This window comes from Morchella importuna, assembly GCF_003444635.1.
Source record: "Morchella importuna strain M04M26 chromosome Unknown Morimp01GS001, whole genome shotgun sequence".
NCBI lineage: Eukaryota > Fungi > Ascomycota > Pezizomycetes > Pezizales > Morchellaceae > Morchella > Morchella importuna.
In genome coordinates this window covers 3,227,162-3,244,656 of record NW_025763398.1, presented here as the reverse complement: position 1 = coordinate 3,244,656, position 17,495 = coordinate 3,227,162, and the positions used below count along the sequence as shown (strand labels likewise).

General features: G+C 45.6%; 4 protein-coding genes across 4 annotated transcripts; 2 read left to right on the top strand and 2 right to left on the bottom strand.

Annotated features, from left to right (window-relative positions):
* Positions 1-308: 308 nt before the first annotated feature.
* On the bottom strand, positions 309-2,598 carry LAJ45_00812 (uncharacterized protein; the record flags this gene model as incomplete). The annotated part of the gene is made up of 4 exons (XM_046110411.1): positions 309-368; positions 421-1,048; positions 1,136-1,278; positions 1,345-2,598. 4 exons carry the CDS (start codon positions 2,596-2,598, stop codon positions 309-311), a joined length of 2,085 nt encoding a protein of 694 aa, XP_045977104.1.
* Positions 2,599-4,900: 2,302 nt separating this feature from the next.
* On the top strand, positions 4,901-8,335 carry LAJ45_00811 (uncharacterized protein; the record flags this gene model as incomplete). Its single annotated transcript, XM_046110410.1, has 6 exons — positions 4,901-4,924; positions 4,991-5,095; positions 5,165-5,867; positions 5,931-6,136; positions 6,198-6,259; positions 6,325-8,335. The coding sequence occupies 6 exons, from the start codon at positions 4,901-4,903 to the stop codon at positions 8,333-8,335; spliced, it is 3,111 nt and encodes a 1,036-aa protein (XP_045977103.1).
* Positions 8,336-12,496: 4,161 nt separating this feature from the next.
* LAJ45_00810 (uncharacterized protein) lies at positions 12,497-13,374 on the top strand (the record flags this gene model as incomplete). Its single annotated transcript, XM_046110409.1, has 3 exons — positions 12,497-12,975; positions 13,052-13,168; positions 13,230-13,374. The coding sequence occupies 3 exons, from the start codon at positions 12,497-12,499 to the stop codon at positions 13,372-13,374; spliced, it is 741 nt and encodes a 246-aa protein (XP_045977102.1).
* A 2,263-nt stretch (positions 13,375-15,637) lies between these two features.
* On the bottom strand, positions 15,638-17,153 carry LAJ45_00809 (uncharacterized protein; the record flags this gene model as incomplete). The annotated part of the gene is made up of 2 exons (XM_046110408.1): positions 15,638-17,008; positions 17,094-17,153. The coding sequence occupies 2 exons, from the start codon at positions 17,151-17,153 to the stop codon at positions 15,638-15,640; spliced, it is 1,431 nt and encodes a 476-aa protein (XP_045977101.1).
* Between the last annotated feature and the right edge of the window lie 342 nt (positions 17,154-17,495).

Sequence of the window (17,495 nt, the reverse complement as noted above, 5' to 3'; positions counted from 1 at the left end):
TCAAACTCCACACGCTCATAACTCGCAAAAATAAATAGAAGTAAAGGAATAATAATGAAATAAATCTATACACAAAGAAAAACGAACTGGTCTTGTGCATGAGGCCTCTATGCTGTAGAAAAAATACCTCTAAAGAAATAAAATGGTTTCCAAAGACGCATACATGATCTAAATCTAGGAAGATATAAAGCGTTATTTAGCTTTTAAAAAAGAAAAAGAAAAAGAAGGGAGGGGTACAAAGGGAAAAGTAAGTCATATCTATCTTTATTTATATTTGATTTTTTTTTTGTTTCCTGGGTGTAAAGAAATTAAGATCTCTGGCCGAAACCTTGTGGGATCTTTGGGCGTCCAAAGTTTTGATCGAGATCCTGAGTCGCAGTTAGTCTCAGATCCCCAACATATTTAGATGAACTAACTTACCATGATGATCTTCAATGCGTTCCGGCTTCTGAGGTAAGGCATAGGAGCACTCTGTTCTGCCATCCCGATAGCTGGTATGATTCCGCCTGAGAGGCTTTCTGCGTCCTGTTTCTCTTTCCCAGCTGTTGGGAAAATGTTTTGCAAAAGCTCATAGGCAGCCAGGGTGGCACCAAATTGGGGCGAACTTCGCAAGATCCTTGCAGGACCTCCTTTAAAGAAGGCTTTAAACCCTTCTTCTTTCCAGACCGTCGTAGCGCAGTGGATCAAACCACGGTAGTGGGTCTGTCCCTGCCTGGCTTCGACCTGTAAACGAGTTTTGATGACATCGCAAGGGGTGGTGAAGTATGCGGCAGGCATACCGGCGATTGCACCAGCAGCCAATAATTGAAGAATTCCAAGTTTCTTAGTAGGTGATTCGCCAAAAAAGTCGGTTTTTAAATGATTGTATGTTGGGAAGTAAATCGCTGAGAACGGGACATCACGGAGGAGACATGCGGATGCTCCCTTGTAAAGACCGATCAACCCAAGATTTTTGACAATCCATAGGGCTGAACGGCGAGGAACTCCTTCGACATTTTTGGCGACCTCTCCTTGAACCTGAAGACGGATTTTCACAATTTCAAGGGGGCTTGAAATGGGTTAGCCAAAGGCCCAGATACTAAACAATATTGAAGCGAAAGCGAAGAACTCTCAGAGCAGGAAAGTCATATCTCACTTTGTAAAAACGACCTGGCAAGCGCCCGCACTCCCTCCCGCAAGGAGCTCCCACGGAAGGGTGATCTCGCCGTTCTTGTTCTTCGCCTTAGATCTAACCAGATCATTGACAGTGAGTTTGATAGCTTTCTCTGGCGCAACACCCTATATTCAAAAAACAATTCATTAGTAACTCATTATCTGGTCAACACATGACTATACATAACCTACAATCAATTGTGGTCCCAGGCCACTGTACAATCCCAAAAATCCCTCGTTACGAATAACCTTCTTGGCGCAATCCAAAGAGTTCTTGTACATAAGCTCGCCCACAACCTTGCTTCTTTGGTTCTGCATCCGTGTCTTGACAAGGTCAATGGGGTAAACAATAGTTGCACCGAATGCTCCTGCGAGCGATCCAAGGGCAAAGTTCTGAGCTGCATCTAGGGCTTGCCCAAAAAAACCTCGGCCGTGGGTGATTGAACCAACCGTAGGGAGAAGTCCCTCTGTGGAAGGCAGTAATCCAGAAGCATCGAGCTTTGGCCCCCGCCATGACGGGTCAAGAACACGTGTAAAGTCTTTAAGTCCCAAACGGCCGGATGTTGTATCAAGCCCAGCGAAATGGAACAGGATATCGGCCTCCATGGGTGTGAAAAGAGTGAACCTAGTGACCTTCGCTGATTCGTTGAGGAAATCGGTGCGGGTGATCTTCCCGTCAGTAGATTTGGCGGTAGCATTGCGTACAATTAAGTCAACCATATCCATTCCTCGAACAATGTTCTGGAATGCACGGACATTGGCATAGCTGATCTTGGACCCGACAGAGATGTTGCAAAGTGTGTGCAGGTTCTCAAGAAGGTGGTCACTGAGCTTGTGAGCAGAGGTTTCGAGGATTATTCGTTGGAACTCCTCTGGTTCGATAAAACCAGTACCTCTTTTGTCGAAATAGTGGAAAGCCTGCCTAACACGTTCCCCCTGAAGCCCACGGAGCATCTGTGAGAATTGGGGGTACGTCAGGTCATGACGCTTGTTCTTCCCCCCGAGGTAAAGAGACGCCCACATGCTATTCCAGTCAAATGGAATACCGGAAGGGTCCCTGTTGGCTGTATAAAGTTTAATAAACTCATCATACTTTACACTGCCTTTACCTTCGACATCGAATAGTCTAAACGCAATTTCATATTCGACATCTGGCTTCGCGAGGAGGTTCTCGAAATTTGCCCAATCGTGGAGATTGACAATGCCTTCTTTGCGGCGATCGGCCACCTCAAACAAAATCAAGTACTGCTCCCTCTTGATTTTATGATAATCTTGGTCCGGAGGTGCAATGGCCGAAACAAAGTCCTCTTTGGTCATGTAGCGCTCTCCCGAAGGAGCGGTATGGGACGCATACTTGTCAAAGGTTTTCTTTGCTTCATCGGTAAGCAGAGCAGGTTGCTCGCTACCTACGAGGGATTCCTTGATGGCTTCCTGAACTGTAGCCATTTATCTCAAGATCGGTAACTGATAATCGTAAGTTTTAAGGCTGAACGAATTGGCGTTGTGGAACTGTCCACAGAGCTGCAAGGGACGGTTGTTTCCGATGACCCTTATAAAGCACTCCTGGAGGGAAAAAAAAGTAAAAGATTGTGGGTGGAAAAGAAGTGTATTGAAGTCACAGCAGCAGAGGAAAGGTCGACAACACTAGCAATCCCGAAATGCAGGTGCTGTAAAGATTGAGAGGGGCCTAAGATAGGGAGTGATTGAGGAATGAAAGGAGGAAGAGGAGGTGTAGGTATGGTAAGAGAGCGGGGAGGGAAAAGGCGGAGGGGTTGGAATTCCGGGGGTGGTTAAACAGAATCCGGGGGCTTCGTTTATTAGTGGATGCAGAGCTTCTAAATCCCACGCTAAAAGTGGAACGGAGACGGGAAGTCTTGCGTTTGTTTCTGATGCAAAAGAAAGCAATCTATGGCGTGGGATGGTGCTCGAGAGGGGGGCAGTTCGCAAGCTGAGATTGGATCTTTGTTGGGTAAGTTCACTAATCCCGCTCAATCTGAAGACACCAGAAAACAGATTGTTTTGAAAACGTCCTCTGCTGTTTGGAATATCTAATATCAATTTGTACTTTTGTTCTCAACAACGAGGTTAATGTCCACCGGGGCGTCGTTATTGGTGGGATATGTGTGTGCGTGTGTTTTTTTTCGGTTTTTTTTTTCTTTCTCCCACTCCCCCTCCAAGAGCCGCTTGAACCCTGCTCGTGGAAGATCGGGAATCATCCGAGTTGTCACTGCAGACGAGAATTTCCCCTCCACCCACATGACTTCATCATCTTCACCAGTAATTGACTTAGGGTCCATAATGATAGAACTGTGGTTAGAACCTCCGATAACTACTCATGTGAGCCGGTAATTCGCTATTTAGCCGTCCCCTGAAAAACTATTAGATGAGCTTAACTATTAATGGTTAGTTTCCTCAATTGGCCAATTCAATCTGATAAGATGGATAAGATCACAAGGTCTAGTTTGTTCATGTAATCGTGAAACCAAGAAGACATGACAGGCCCTTTTCGACCCCAGACTTTAGAGCAGTCCCGAAAGGACAGAACGGAAACCGCCTATAGGTATAACGGGTCGGGCTAGGCCACTAATTGTATTAAGCTGTTGAGGGAACTGCAGCTAGCTTAATCTTATAGTAACGGATCATAGCAACCAACAAAGCTAGTAAGTACAACGGTTCTGAGGTCAGTTGCTAATTCAGCTGGGATAAATATTCGCAGTGGCAGTGGGAAAAATACCGACCTGGTAGCGACATGTTATAAGATAATTAACGTCGTGAATTGCATATATATATGTATAGAGTTCCTATTTTATGCTTCTGCAGCAGAGCTGCCTGAGCATAGGATACCACTTGGTAGGCGCTTCTCGACGCTATTCACGGCTTGAGGGTAGCTCAAAAATATTTGACCGGTACTAACTTTTGTCAAAAATGACTGGTTCCGCGGATCCGCTATACCATCATAAAACTAGCCAGTGGCTAAAATCGAGACTTCTACTAGTCTTGGTGGAAGCTATAGGTATTGAAGTCGTGGCGGTGTACATGTGGAGAGAGAGGGCGAAGACGATGAAAGAGTTATGAAGTAGTGGAAACCTTCATAGTAGTATTTGACTTGTGTGGGGTGATCGTTTTTACTAGGCGTTAAAGATTCTTTGAAGTGCACCTCCATACACTTATATTCATATATCAGCGGGTGAACCTACATGTATTCATCAGCCGAGGGTTCGGGATTAACCCGGGTGACCCGAGTCTCACAGGCCATCACTCGCGTTCAAAACGAATTAAATCTGATCTGATAAGATCTTTGGATAGATAGCAAACTCGGCGGTCATTTTCGCAACTGTTCATAATTGCAATCGTTATCGCAGTTACATAAGAATAAATGGATTTGCGATGTACTTTAATAGAGTATAATTCAAGGAATGTTTTAAGCACATGTAGAACTCTGAAGCTTATCTCGAGGATGAATTATTTTGGTTGTGTGCTGATTTGCGCACGTGCCACATGCACATCCTTATGTAATGGGCCATGTCCAGCGACCGTGTTCTCTCGTGCTGAAGTTGAAACGCGAATTCAGTGGACATCCAAAAGCTTCTTTCTTTCTTTCTTTTTCTACCCCCCGCCAAGCAACGGGATTAAGTCCCAAGAATCAATTATAGTTCTGGTTTCCTAACTCCTTATCATCTTCTCCCTCTCAAGGGCTTTCAACTAGAACATCGGAGTCCCTTGCTGGACTCGCTCAAGTTAATTCAAGATGCGGCTCGCCGTGTATGGAGCTGTAAGTACCTTATTTCCCTCTACCCTACGCTATAGCAGCTAAACCATAATCCGTCTAAACAACTAGACCAGCGTCATTTTGGGCGCCGGCGTCATCATCTCAGCTTTCAACCAACGCGCAAACTTCTATTCGGCCTGTGTTCACCTTGCTCAGTCCAATGCTTGTCTTATGGTTCATTTCCCTTCTTATTCACTCCATCAGATGTATGTCCACAGATGACTGACTCCACCGGTCACTTAGGTCCTTACGAATTTGTTACTTCTTCTCTCAATACTATTCGGCCATGCTCTGCAGCTTATATTCTATGGACCTCTACGGACCCCCGAGATTGAAAATCTATACGAAAAGGCTTGGTATGCTGTGACGGAGACATGTTTGGCCATGACTATATTTCGCGACGAGTTTGATGTTCGGTTCATCGTCATGTTTGGTGTATTATTATTTATCAAGTGCTTCTGCTGGATCGGAGGAAGTAGAGTGGAATTTATGGAAACCTCACCTCCAGACAATCCGACACTCTTCCATATTCGGCTGGCCTCTTCCTTGATTCTGCTTCTTTCAGCCTGTTCAGCAATGCTTTGGCACTCTGTTTCCTCAGTTCTTGAGCGTGGGAGACCAAATATGATGGTCATGTTCGCTTTCGAATTCGCAATTCTCCTAATAACATCACTCGGAATTACTGGTAGATACGTTCTAAGTTTGGTCGAAAAATATATCTTAAAACGGGAGGCGATGCGAAGACGTGCGGCAAGAATTCTGGAGAGGGAGGGCGCTCGCCAGAGACATGCAGCCCGGGTCGCGGAGGTAACAAGAAGACGTAGGGATGGCGATCTTGTGGAAGATGTTCCTGAGCTGGAAGAAGAAGACGAAGATGAGGAGGAATTAGATGTCGGAGGCTGGGAGGAGAAAGGAACATGGGTTTTTTACTTGGAGTTGGTTACAGGTAATTCACACAGGGAAACACTTTTAAGGTCTCCACGAACATAACTAACTCAAATCTAAATAGACCTTCTTAAGCTCCTTACTTATCTCTCATTCTTCTCGATTGTTCTAAGATATTATGGACTTCCACTTCATATCATCCGTGATGTCTACCTCACCCTCCGTTCATTTATCACCCGGATTCGAGACTTCATCCGCTATCGTCGGGCAACCGCTCACATGAACTCCCGGTACCCAGATGCAACCCCCGAAGAGGTTGAGCGCGAAGGGGTCTGTATCATATGTAGGGAAGAAATGAGAGCGTGGACTGAAGGTGGTGCTGCAGGTGAAGGCGGTAGAGCAGCCGGCACTCAAGACCAGAGATCAAGACCAAAAAAGCTTCCATGTGGGCATGTACTTCACTTTGCCTGCTTAAGAAGTTGGCTTGAAAGACAGCAAAGATGTCCTACATGTCGTAGGCCTGTACTTGACGAACCTCTCAATGGTCCAGGCGTGCAAAACGCTGCTGCACGAGCACAAGCAAATGCCGCTGGTGGAGCAGGCCTGGCGTTTGGTGCGCAACTTGGTCCTCTAGGATTTGACATTGGCGTTGGAGGACCTGGTTTTGTCCAAAATTTAATGGATAGAATGAACCAACAACAACGACCTCAACCGCAGCAAAACCAACAAAACCAGCAGAACCAACAACAGCAAAACCAGCAACACAATCAACAGGCACAGTTGCAAGCACAGTTGCAGGCACAGATTCAGGCACAGATTCAGGCACATGCGCAGAATCAAGGTTTAGCAGACGTTGGTGCCGGTGGTGCTGGGTATACAGATCTTGATCAGCAGATGCTTAGGATTAGGCTTCTTGAGCGCGAAGTAGCCGTGTTGGAGATGAGGCAACAATTACAGGCGCAAGCTGCAGGTATTCCGGGGGTTGGTACTCTACAAGGCCAACAAGTCCCAGCTACCCCACTTGCTCCTGGGGCCACCCCCGCAGCTGCTGCCAACCCATACCTAAACACCGGGAATAATCTTGAAACCAATCTACCGCCAAGAATTAGAACACCGGGCATGTCGGTTTACCATGGGGGGCCAGTATTGAACGGATCCAGTGCTACGGCAGTACTGCCTCAAGGAATGGTGCTGCCGCCGGGATGGAACGTGGTTCCCCTAACTGCTCCTGGATCTACTCCCACTGCTTTACCGATTACAACTCCAGGTGGAACAATGTCGTTAAGAGGAGCGGAATCCTTAAGAAGTCGAAGGGGGCAACAAATGTACCGGGAGCGCATGATGGATCACCACGCTAGATTGACCCCAGGAGAAGAACAAACATCCCGTTCTTCTAGACCAGCCTTTACCAGATCAACGACCGCCCCAAGTGGACTCAGTCTCCCGCAACAGAACTGGGCAGCTCAAAGAACTAGCGGACCAGTCACGGGTGGAAATCTGAGTGAACGGTTGTCTCAGGAACAGATGGAAAGGTTAAGTCCAACAGTTCAAAGAAGTGTTGCGACTATCAGCAGACTTTTACAATGGCAATTAGAATCAGGAAATGGCATAACAGTGCACGAAACTCTTGCTGGTCTCCCAGATGAAACCCGGGAAGAAATTCTACAGGGTTGGCCTAATAGAGATATGGCCCAGGAGCTCGCAGAGGGTGCTAGAAATGCCACTCATTCCGAACCTGGTGCAGATATGGTGCGTTCTGTGGCGAACATTGCTAGATGGCTTGAGATATTGCCTAGAGAGGAAAGGATTCAGGTTGTGCTGGGATTTCCCGAAGGCGACTTTAGGGGATTTATAATGATGCACCATCCAGGACTCAGGGTAGAAGTAACAAGGCTGTCTGCACTGCTGAGAGATCTCAACGAAGAAATCACTGAGACTCCCGCTACAATCTCGCCATCCGGCGTTTCAGGCATGATTGAGAGCATCTCCGACTGGACTCAGATATCACCTTTGGACGAAACAAGTTCTCGGGCAGACATTGAGAGGATAGAACGGGAGACTCGCGAGACTGTCAATAGACGTATACAGGTCCTCAATGATATAGCCAGAATTATGAGAAATGCAGCGGGGCAACTCGAACAAGTTAGTGGGAGACGACTTCCATCTGCGTCTTCAGCTCCTGTCAGTTCAGTCGACTTATCAAGACTTCCTACTCAGTTCAATACGGAGAACCAACTTTCACTATTTGGGGAAAGAAGCATCTTCAATCCCAGAGCGCAAGAGCAGGCGTTGAATGCACTGGAGCAGGAGGTTATACAGCAGGAGAGGGAGTGGAGGTCAAAACAAGGAGTTGCAGCTGTAGAGAGTCTTTTAGGGGTTACCGAAGGACCTACTGATGAAAAGGGTAAAGGCAAAGCAAAGCAAGAAGTGGAACCAAACGACGCCCAGGAGGGCGAAGCCTCAGTAACTCCGGAAGCACAAGGAAAGGCGCCGGTTAAGGTCACGGTAGAGGATGTTGATGATGAGTGATGCTTTCAATTGTACTTTTAGCTGCTTTTTTGTTTGTCTGTTCTTCGTTCCTCTGTATGGAATGGAGTGATATTGGGCTTTATCCGCGCGGAAGATCTGTAACGTTAGTATTTTTACCATCTGGTGTTGTAGTTTCTCTATCGAATTTCCAACTGTAATGCACCTTTTCCCACTACATGTAGGTACGTAGTGATCACCGTTGATTCTTTCAAAAAGACTTCCGTGAGAGGATACATGAGATTATGGTCAATGATGGTTATACAATCACTCGCGCGCGTTGATAGACCCAGCAGTAGACCCCGCGGCCCGAGAGAGAAAAAAGAAAAAGAGAGGGAAAGGGACAGCTAACACCTACACTGCAGTTAATCTTAAACTCGTTGTCATTGAATCAAAATTATCAGGCCTAAGCTGATATACACTGACATAATGTGAATTGAAACTCTTGCTTGCATTATTAAGGCTATAATATTTGAAATAACAGGAACACAAACACTCATCAGAGCAACTCGCCGGATGAAGAAATATTTTGAGAATCACTACCAACACGTACTATAGCGACCAGTCAAGTTCTTACGTCAGGTGTCAGGTCCAGCAGTTTTGTACGAACAAGTGCCAGGAAAATGGGGCAGTGTACGAAGTACTTTGGGTGTCATTTGTATCAACCTTTATTTTCCTCGCAATAAACACTGCACATTATCGATCCTTAGCCACCCGGACAGAGCTGTGTACGAATCTTTTGTTCTGTCAGTCAACTCACTGGGAATTTATTAGACAGTACTGTACGGATTGTTTTCTACTGGCAAGAAAAGTCTCTGTACGAACTTCACTGGCCGCTATAGGATATCTAGCGAACCCGATAAGATTATATACCCCTCTTTATTAACGGCAGGGTTGGAGTATCTTTTTTCTTCTTTTTTCATCCCCACCTCCATCTCACGAGATATTGGCAATAAACGTTACACCTTATACTATCAGCCCCCACCCATATATCGAAGTGAAATTTATGATAGATGTGGATGGACCTGGTAGTATACTGCGGGATGGAGAGAGCTAGAGTTCTTAAATGCAGGTATTTCGAGGTTTATCATCATATGAGCCGACTTATTGTGGTCTCTTTCTAGTGGGTGCGATCTATTCCTGTCCATAACTAGCTCTCAGCTCTAACTACTATAAGCGATTTCTTTTTTCAATCCCACAATATACCGATGGTATTCCCGGCTTCAACTCCCCCGCTTGGTCAGGCTTCTTTGAAGAGTGGTGGGCAGGGTAAAGACCATATGCCCTAGCCGTCCGACTGCATTCCTGTGCCGCCGGTAGGTCTCCCCTCTTTGTTCTCAACAAAGGAGACAATCCCTCGGGGGTTCTTTCTCTTTGCGAAGCCTACTTTACCGGTAGAATGGACGACCCAGAGATGACAGAGATTATAATTAGAGTAAAATTTAGCTGGACTTACATGATGATTTTAACGTGGTGATTCACCGGATATTCAATATAGATGCGGAAAAAAGAATGATCATGAAGCCTTAGACTAGTGGGAATGACAGCCGACGTGAGGAAATGGATGTAGAGTTTAGGTCATGATGATGGTTACTAGCAACGTGGGGTTAGACAACCCAAGAAGTCCTTCTAGAGAAAAGGGTAGCCATCAACCTTGGCTACTCTTTGGAGTTTAAACGCTGACAATAATTACAATACTTAGATATGCTGAAAACCGTATGGCACATCAGAAGAATTTGGGAGTTAGGAGGGAGGTAGAGTAGAAGTCCTCCCCTTGTCTCATGTCCAGCCCATAACGCAAAGCTTACCTCACACAGCACCTAGGGTTCGGCTTACGAAAGTTTCCGAGTTTTGTCAGAGCTTTCTGCAACCTGGGTGTTTCTGAGCCCCTGATGCGCTTGAGATTTGATTAATTTTAAGTACTCGGTCAAACAGAGCACTGTGCCAAAAAGAACCTCACCTAGCCCGGAATATCTGGAACACCAAGAATTTAAGCACGCGGGCACTAGTACTAGTGTGCCATTTAATCCAACGTTTAATAGGAAAAAGGAAAGAAAAAGAAAAACTAAGCTTTATAAAGTAAAGCTCATATGAAGGATAATTACAGGGAACCGTCAAACCCGTATGGATACAACTTCTAGAACCACGGCCCCACAAACAAGACAGAACATTTTGATCTGTTCACTACACGACTTTCGGATACTCCCGAAACCGTCAACCAGGCACAAAACTGGTTATCAATCTCTTTCTGCGTCATGCCGTAAGATGCATACACAGATAAAGTAAGCGAACTAAGCTCTACGTGACCCATTGGCCGGTGTACATATAGCAGCAATGAAATGATGTGAACGAGCCAATATCTGATCCTGATATCAAGCCCGCAATGTGCATTGGACATTTTCCCGCACATCTATCCGCACGCTTGGGCTGGTAGAGCTTTTAATCTTTCTTAGAGAAGCCTAGGTACTTCTTTGTTAGGTAAAGGGTAATTCGCGATTATCGCGGCTGCGGCTGCCCTACTATGGTTTGGCTGCACCTGCTGTAGATCTAGGTTCTGTTGTTATCCGGTTGATCGGATCGTGATTCGTCAGCGGCCCTCGATTGTGATTGACTGGCTTAACGATCGCGAGAGATGGGACGGTATTGGCATATGGGGCTATATCTGGGATTATATAGCTGCACAGTTCATATGGCACCTACCCAGCTACATGTAGCATCATCTCATACCACAGGTATATCTATGTTCAATACTCCAATTAATACGTAACCGCAGCCAATACCTCGTCATAGCACTCCTTTTGAAAGCCATAATAATTTATCAAGACGTGGGATTTCCACAAATTTTTACGTTCTGGTGAGATACGCCCAGAGCTGGCCACCACACCGTAACCCGATTGCAGGGTCCCATCCCATTCCATGATTGTTGAAGACAGAAATTTTCCGACAGTAGTATAACAACCAGCGAATCCTTTCGTTGTAAAAATATCCCTCATGTCAGGTGGCCCTACCATTCTATCCCGCTCTCTCAAACCTCTTGGCAAACAAGAAAAAAGTGATCGGCCAGCTCAACATCATCCATCATAGATATGATAAGGTGTTATTCTCAAAGACGCGTATCGAATCCCGTTTTTTCACACAGATCCTGGTTTATTTGGAATCATCGTGGGAATCGAAGAGATAATGGTGTTGTAGGGTTGGCTACTTTTTTTTTTTTTTTTTTTTTTGAGTGAGGAGTGGAGGAAAGGAGTACTATGCGGTAGAGAAAAACAGGGTATAAGTCATTCCTTACTTATTACTGGTCAGCCAATAGCAGGCTCTGAGTTCTACCACTACTAATACTACTAATAATTTAGTCCTTGGATCCTCTCTTTGATTTGTGTTGATCGCACGGAGCATGCTATGGCCAGTGCCAATATGACCTCACAGGTGATAAAGTCGCTTTTTTCTTCCTAACAAAAGCAATCACACGTCAGAATATCAAACCAAGTTTCTAGAAAAACTCTAGATTATTATATCCTCTCTGGGGCTAGCCGGTCGATGACCAAGATAAGGGTAACTCGGGATAAGGCAAAGCTGGCAACATCATCAGGCGATAACTGAAGTGAACCTTGCAACTATATAGACCCAGTAACCAGGCTCCCGGGTGTTCTAGAGTCACATGAAGAAGTTGTGGATTAGAGGTAGGTAGGTATGTACTCTACATACTGTGCGAGGTAACCCTGAATATCGGTGCATGCTGTATGTTGATCAGAAGGGGGGGGGGAATGTACTCTCTTATGTTAGCTGTGTGGAGATTGCCGTGTGTGTGTGCACCGGCCACCTCCACCACAGACGGCCATGCAGTTAGCTCGATGGCGGCAGCTAGCGGGCGCTCGGTGATCGGACTTTGGTGGAGAAACTGGATTGTTTCTTTTTTTTCTTCTTTTTTTTTTTTCAGTTGGGGTTGAGATAGATTATGGTTCTGCTAGCTAGCAGCTAGTGTAGAGCTTGGGGAGCTATGGAGCATTTGGTTATATACCTATATCTATGGCCCTTTTGAGAGAGCTCTTGTATAAAGACCTCTTGTGGGCCCTACCAAAGTTCAATTTTTGATCTCTACTAGCTATATATCGAAAACCCATATAATTTACTACCTCTACCCCATTAATTAGCAAGCTTACCAAAATGTTTACACCTCTCCCCTCAACCTCGGAGACAGAGACAGAGGCTCCCCCACGAGTCAGCATCCCCTCCTACCTCCTCCAAGACATTTTTACCCACCTTGACCTCTACGACATCATTGCCTGCCAGCAGGTATGCCGCCTCTGGAACGATATCTTGCAGACCCGCCGGTCTCTTCGCAGCAAGCGCTTCCTCGTGTCCACCCACCTCCTGCCCTCTCCGCCGGTGGAGAAATACACGCTACACCCCGTTTTTGGGCTAATTCATTTCTCGCCCTCACTGTGCGTCGCAGACACGACCTTAGGGCGCCGCGGTGATGGGCCAGCAGCGCTGTTGAAGGGCTCTCCGGTATGCGCGCAGTATGCGACAGACCCACCGACGGCCTGGGCAGCGTTCGAGGTGCTGAAATTCCATCCATACTGCGTAGTCGAGAATTCGGCGGGCGTGACGGTATGGGATGTGATGGTGGCGCTGGCAGAATAGTAAGTGAGAGATGTGATATATGTGGTGTGGTGTGTGATGAGGGGACAGTTGGCTAACCTGAATCGGCGCGAATAGTAAGATGAAGGAAGCCAAGATTAGCTTTGGAACATTCTTTGGGTCAACGATCTGCTCCAAGAGGAACTATGACCGTTCAAGGAGGATGCGGCATGTGGACTTCTTGGGGACGGAGAGGTATGTTGGTTTGCTTTCGATGATTGGTGTTTGTGGTTGCTAATGAGACTGTGTCCCGCAGTGTGTTCATCGATTTTAGCGGGAGAGACGAGAGGGATCCTAGGGTGTTTATTGGTACGTCATTTGAGGCGAGGGGCGGCTTGAAGAAGGGGAAGTTGTTTAAGTTTTGGAGCGCTATTGCGTTCTGCGATGAGGTGAAAACATAGCGCAGTTTGCTTATTGGTTTTCTCTCACTTTGTAGATACAGCTTATGTTTTGACGAATTTCGTTACTTTCTCTCCTTTTTTTCTTTTTCTTTCTCTTTAGCAAGCGTGTTCTTCTCTCATTTGTCTAGCATGCGCAGAAAGGGGTTTTTCATTCTTACCTTCACAGCGTCAATCATTTCATTACATTTCACTCTTTCCTTGTATCCATAATTCAGTTTGTAATTACTGCATCGTACGTAACGGCTTAATTCACTTCTGCAAGCCAAACCATTGATTGCCCACTAGCAGACGTCCCGATCCCTACTACCTGTCCTCAGAACAAGGCAAGCAGTACTCTCTGCGTTCAAAACAAGCGAGCTGCATTATTATTTGTTTCTGATTCGATCACATGTATGGACCGGATCGTAAGTCTTAGCCATTTCCACCTTCTTGATGGCTGCTGTCCCGACCGGCCGTGTCGGGGAGGGGGAGAAAAATAGTGAGAGGGCAGAAGTGGGGTCCTTTGTGCTACGCGGAATCGAAAACAGGAATCTTTGTGAGTGTGTTTTTTCATCGGACAACCAACATGCCAGGAAGAGATAGTCATACCGTACTCTTTCCCATTATATCAACTAAAGCCTGGAGCGCAAAGCTCATCACTACCAATATATGCATATATTAGGCCATTCATATGACCATTCCACACGGCCCGAACCTTCACTTCGGTTTCTGACACTAGCCCGGCATAGTAGAGTGAGTACTTTTCTGTTGAAACAGGATCGGAACAATGGGGACTTTCAGAATGTTCTGCAGATCATCGGATATGTCCTTTTTGAAAACGGGTGTTGGTGGATCCGAGGCAGGCGATGCCGTAAAAAGTGCAATAATTGACATGTATGTATGAAGTACCACAATTGTACAACATCTTTCCATAAGGTAAGCAATATAAATAGATGGCTAGATGCGAGATGAGAGGGCGGAGAGGAGTTTCATAGCTGGGAAACGTCTCTAACCCCGTTTCTACGCTACTATAGTCTAGTCTCTCATAGTCGTTCTTTTGACCATGCATACAGATTGGCATATCCTTTAAGCTTTACAAGGCTCTGGTTACGTGTCTTGCTCATACATACCAAAACTCCAAAGTGTAAAGGCTTAACAATGTCTCAATAGCTGGTTCTGGTTAGGTATGTACCTCTCAAGTTGTACATCTACATCGATGTAGATATGGCAGCCAAAGGGAAATGATCGGAATCCCATGATTTGAGCATCACTCCTCTGGCGTTAGTGAGGCTCTATTTGGAAGCGCTGGGCATTTCTCACATTTTTTTTGTGATCATATCAATTAGTAATCCTTTTCAGATGCATGGCCGCTGCAGGGCCTGCTACTGTGTTAGCTCCTTCGTCTAGTACCTAGTTATTCGCTAGATACCATGGGATTCCGAGATCGATCGGGAAGTTTCAACAGATTTGGCCGGCAGATCGAGTGTGTTGGGGATTACTCAACCTCGCCCGCCGTTAATGTCTCGGACGTAGTTGGCCTAAGAGAGCCTGTTTTATAATACCACTACATCCCTGGTTTGTAAGTATGCACGAATATGCACTTTCTTTCTCAAGACCTAGCCGGCTGATCAGTATTATTCAAAAGCCAGTACGAAACTAAGGGACAAAAAACATGAGGTATCTTCCGGGCTAGATCAGTCATCAGGGTTAACCGAGTGACAGCCTATGACGTGAATTTCTAGATCTGTACTCGGTGTCGAGCTACGCGAAACGGCAGCTCAATCATGCAGTAAACTTACATAACATAGATCTAAGAAATGCCGTGTCACTTCACGTATTTGATACAGGTTCTGATTGGCCCACTAGCGCTCCCGAATATTCGTAAACTGCATTGGAAAACTAATCTAGTAATGAGATTCTCAAGTCTTGCAATTGGAGGCGGGTTAGATACATGTAGAGTTGAAGGTACTATATTAGCCCGCGTACTATGTATATCGTGAAATCAAATCGACCAGGCTAAATTGCAGTAAACATATGGGCTACCTTCGCAAAGCTCAAATAGTATAAAATCATACTCTTGCCTCTCAATTCTCTAGCTTGAATTCTATTCTTGATCTCTTTCCCACAACAGTACCACACCCCAATAGGGGGTTTGCCCTACCCTCTTCGACCAGTTTTAGATACTGTTTTTTGCACGTACTCGGGCCAAACCTATAGCTCCCGCCAAGACTTACTATAGTATCCGATACTTGCTTCCATTTCACACCCAAAATAGACGGATCAACTATCTCGAGAAGTAGTTCGATCTGCTCTTGTTGGTTAGTACACCAAAAAATATCATCTTAGGTGGAGTGATTGAATGACAAACATCCTCTTCTGTCCATTGTGGCTTCCTCAACCTTTCGCTTTTGGGCTTCGTTAAAGTTCTTAGTCTTCCACGGAGAGTACTCTCGGCTTCATTGATTCCAAGTTTCTTCTTGATGGTACGATAGCTAATGCCTTCGGATCTCCACCGTAGGAGTAGCCGATTTTGCTCCCTCAATAGCTCTTTTGAATCCGGTAGCGGTCTTGAGATGAAGGAGGTAGGGGTCGAGGCTGGTGAAGGCGAAGGCATATCATTGTCGGACATGGTCGCTTCATCGCTATCTATGAATTCTTGGTCTGAGAGAAACCTAGAAAAATCGTGATATTTTTCAATCCCTTCAGGATCGAAGATGCTCTTTGGTGGAGGTGTGGAGGGGAGTTTGAGCTTAGAGAGATGACGAGGGGATATTGTAATGTTGGGCTTGGGGCTTCTTCCGGGATTCCGAATACGTGTGAGAAGTCTGGCTGATTTCCCGGTAAGCTTATTAAAATTATACGGCGGAATCATGCGGGGTTCGGGAAGCAATACGTTTTTCAAATCTAAATTAACTAGATCGGAAGCTAGTTGTGATAGATAACCACTTTTGAGTGGCGCATATGCATCCACAGTGTAGGTGGCGGTAAAAGAAGGATGTGTAGCTGTGGGATGTGGTGGTATCGATAGTTTATCGCTTCTTTGAGGATCCTCGGCGTCCGATGATTCAATGGGGACGAATGGAATTGAGGACGACGTTTCATTAAATCTGGAGCAAATATCATTATTTCGTTTTCGTTTCGAGGCCCGTGGGTTAGAAAAGGGTAACGGGTGGTAGATTTCATGGCTTTCCTCTGCAGGATAAGCCTGAGTGATAGATGACATATTCTGGGTTTCTGGTTCCGGGAGTGTTGGTTTTAGTCTGAAGATACAGGTATCCACAATCTCTGGGAAGAGATCGACAACAGCTTGGTGAGCTGCGGCTGTGAAACCGGGAGTACCGGGCTTAAAGGGGATAACGGCTGTGGTTGGGATAGTAGAGACGTATTCAGGTGAGTTTGGCGGTGCCTTTATGTTCTCCGGGGTGTTTGGTTGTGTTTTATTATCTGATAGCAAACTCCTAGGGGTTCCCGTCCCCGCTGCTGTGCGTATACCCACCATCTCATCCTGTGTTTCCTCTTCTTTCTGTTGCTCTCCAATATCAAGTGGATATTGTGTGTCAAAGCTCCAATCTTGATCCTCCTGATGATAGTAAGGAGGTGAAAATTTGCCATAGGATTGTACTAAGATGCTGGATTCCCTGGGATCAGGCTGGAACTGTAAAATTGATAAGTTAACTGACATGACGTGACTTTAATTAGATGACTACGTATAAGACGCCTGTCATGGAATTACAACCCACCCAATCAACATCATCATCAATGAACCTGCTCTTTTCCTGTGTTTCTTGTGGTTCCCACATTCCTATGTGGTGTATTCCTGGCACCGGCCGGTCCGCAAAGATATGTCCAAAGCTGGTAGAAGACGTCTATTAACTCGGGAATAATTAGATGTCATGGTGTTATTTCCCGACCTTTATTTGTCACTTTGGATTATATTAGAGGCGAGAATAGACTGGTTACCTTTATATCAGCGTCATATGAATGCCAGATACTACCTGAAGGACTAGGATCCGATTCCATAACCTAAGTAATCTTTTGTTAGTACAATAACAGTAGATAGCAATGAGTCCTAACTACATACTGCAATCCTCGGTCCTAGGTAAACACTGATATCAGACTTATTCCAACGTCTAAATAAATCT